This window comes from Perkinsus marinus (assembly GCF_000006405.1).
Source record: "Perkinsus marinus ATCC 50983 genomic scaffold scf_1104296951266, whole genome shotgun sequence".
Lineage (NCBI taxonomy): Eukaryota > Perkinsozoa > Perkinsida > Perkinsidae > Perkinsus > Perkinsus marinus.
In genome coordinates, this window is record NW_003209331.1 from 1 (window position 1) to 1,562 (window position 1,562).

The 1,562-nt window shown below is 48.7% G+C and overlaps 1 protein-coding gene across 1 annotated transcript; it reads right to left on the reverse strand.

Moving 5' to 3' along the window:
• Window positions 1–196: 196 nt before the first annotated feature.
• Pmar_PMAR007820 (inward rectifier potassium channel, putative) lies at window positions 197–1,197 on the reverse strand (the record flags this gene model as incomplete). Its single annotated transcript, XM_002777598.1, has 6 exons — window positions 197–294; window positions 347–467; window positions 515–624; window positions 670–864; window positions 920–1,009; window positions 1,054–1,197. Coding segments are annotated over 6 exons (758 nt in total), but the record flags the coding sequence as incomplete, so codon positions are not given.
• Window positions 1,198–1,562: the final 365 nt, after the last annotated feature.

The following is a 1,562-nucleotide window of genomic DNA, read 5'->3' on the forward strand; positions in this document are numbered from 1 at the left end:
CCCTAGAGTGACAAACGAGTAAAGTAAAACGGACGAGATGATAGCGGTCACCTCCACGAGAACGACGACTTCCCAATAACCAGAACGCGAGAGGTAGTCGTATATTCGCTCGGCTTGGCTGCGGTCCTCGACCGGCCCTGCACCTATGTTGTAAGAAATGCCCCAGCCAGGATTCGAACCCGCGACCTCGACTTACCTCCCGCATCTGTCTCGACTTCAGGCGGCAATCTGTGTGAGTGTTCCGGAGGCACCCCATTGATCTCATCATTCACTTGATTATAGACAATGTGCGCTCTAAAACTCCACCGTATAAAGCCGATACAACGATGAGGTGTACAAAACTGACCTGAGGTCAACTCTAGTGTGGAAAGTCTCCCCACAAGTCGGGCAGCTATAGTCGTCTCGATTGCCTTGCAAACCATCACATTCTCGAAGTGGTGGGAAGGGGAACGTGTCGTGACGTTGGCCTGAGACATTCCCATCTCAGTGACGACGGCACTGCCTAGCAGTCTACTTGAGGGCATCAATGGTGAGTAACGGTCGATAGAATGAATGACCAAAGTGGGCATCGCTAACAGTAATGGTGCGCCCAGCTCATCATTCGGTCTGTTCAGACGCATGTACCTATCATAGCAGTCATACTCCCAACGGCAATGATACACTTATTACTCTCCGACAAAGCGATAGCGGCCTCTGTGGGAAAAGAAGTAGCATCGAACGTGGGCTTCTATGAGCTGATGCTTCCTCATTTCCACTATTTGAAACATGAAGTACGGCTTGCCGTCCGAACCAGCTCGAATCACTGCTTTATCCGAGAACAGTATCGTCTCAGCTCGCTTGCCGCCTCGTGAGAGTCGTGTATATCTGAAGAACATCATCATTGTCAATTCTCGCTGTACTCACATGGCACACCACTTACAGCAGTCCAATGATAGAGGCATTCAGAAGGACCGTCACACAGCACTGCATGGATAGGACCACAGCTCCACTGGTGCAATCAGAGAAGTACCTAGATATTGATAGCCGAGCACGAGCAGGCGGTCAACAACGTACTGGTCAGGGGCTCCAAACCCGACAGTGGCCTGCGTCTCCATCGAGAGGTAGAAGGCTCTAAGGTAGCTGCCTTTGAACTGGGCACCACATGGCTCGTCCACCAATAACCACAGCCCTGCGAATACCGCTACGACCGTTATGTAACTGAAATCGGGTAAGCCTATGAACTAAGATGGTGCCCAACATAAAAACCACGGCAAACCATCGCATGCCATTTGGCGGTTGTAACTGCGGCATGAGTGTTGTAGATCAGGATTTTTATCTATTCCTGTTACACTATCGCCTATTGCAAGAGGATAGCCTATAAAATCACATTAAGAAGAGTCGCCTCATACTAACAATAATATCTCCTGAAGGAGCATCCGATCGACTCTGTGTTCTCATATTGGAGCTCATAATTAGTTCACAATATTAAATTATCTAAGAGAGCCTTCTCGAATATTTTGAAATGCCCATTATTACAAGACTAGAATGCCGGCGATAAGCACATTAGTGTTGGTGTCCAACAC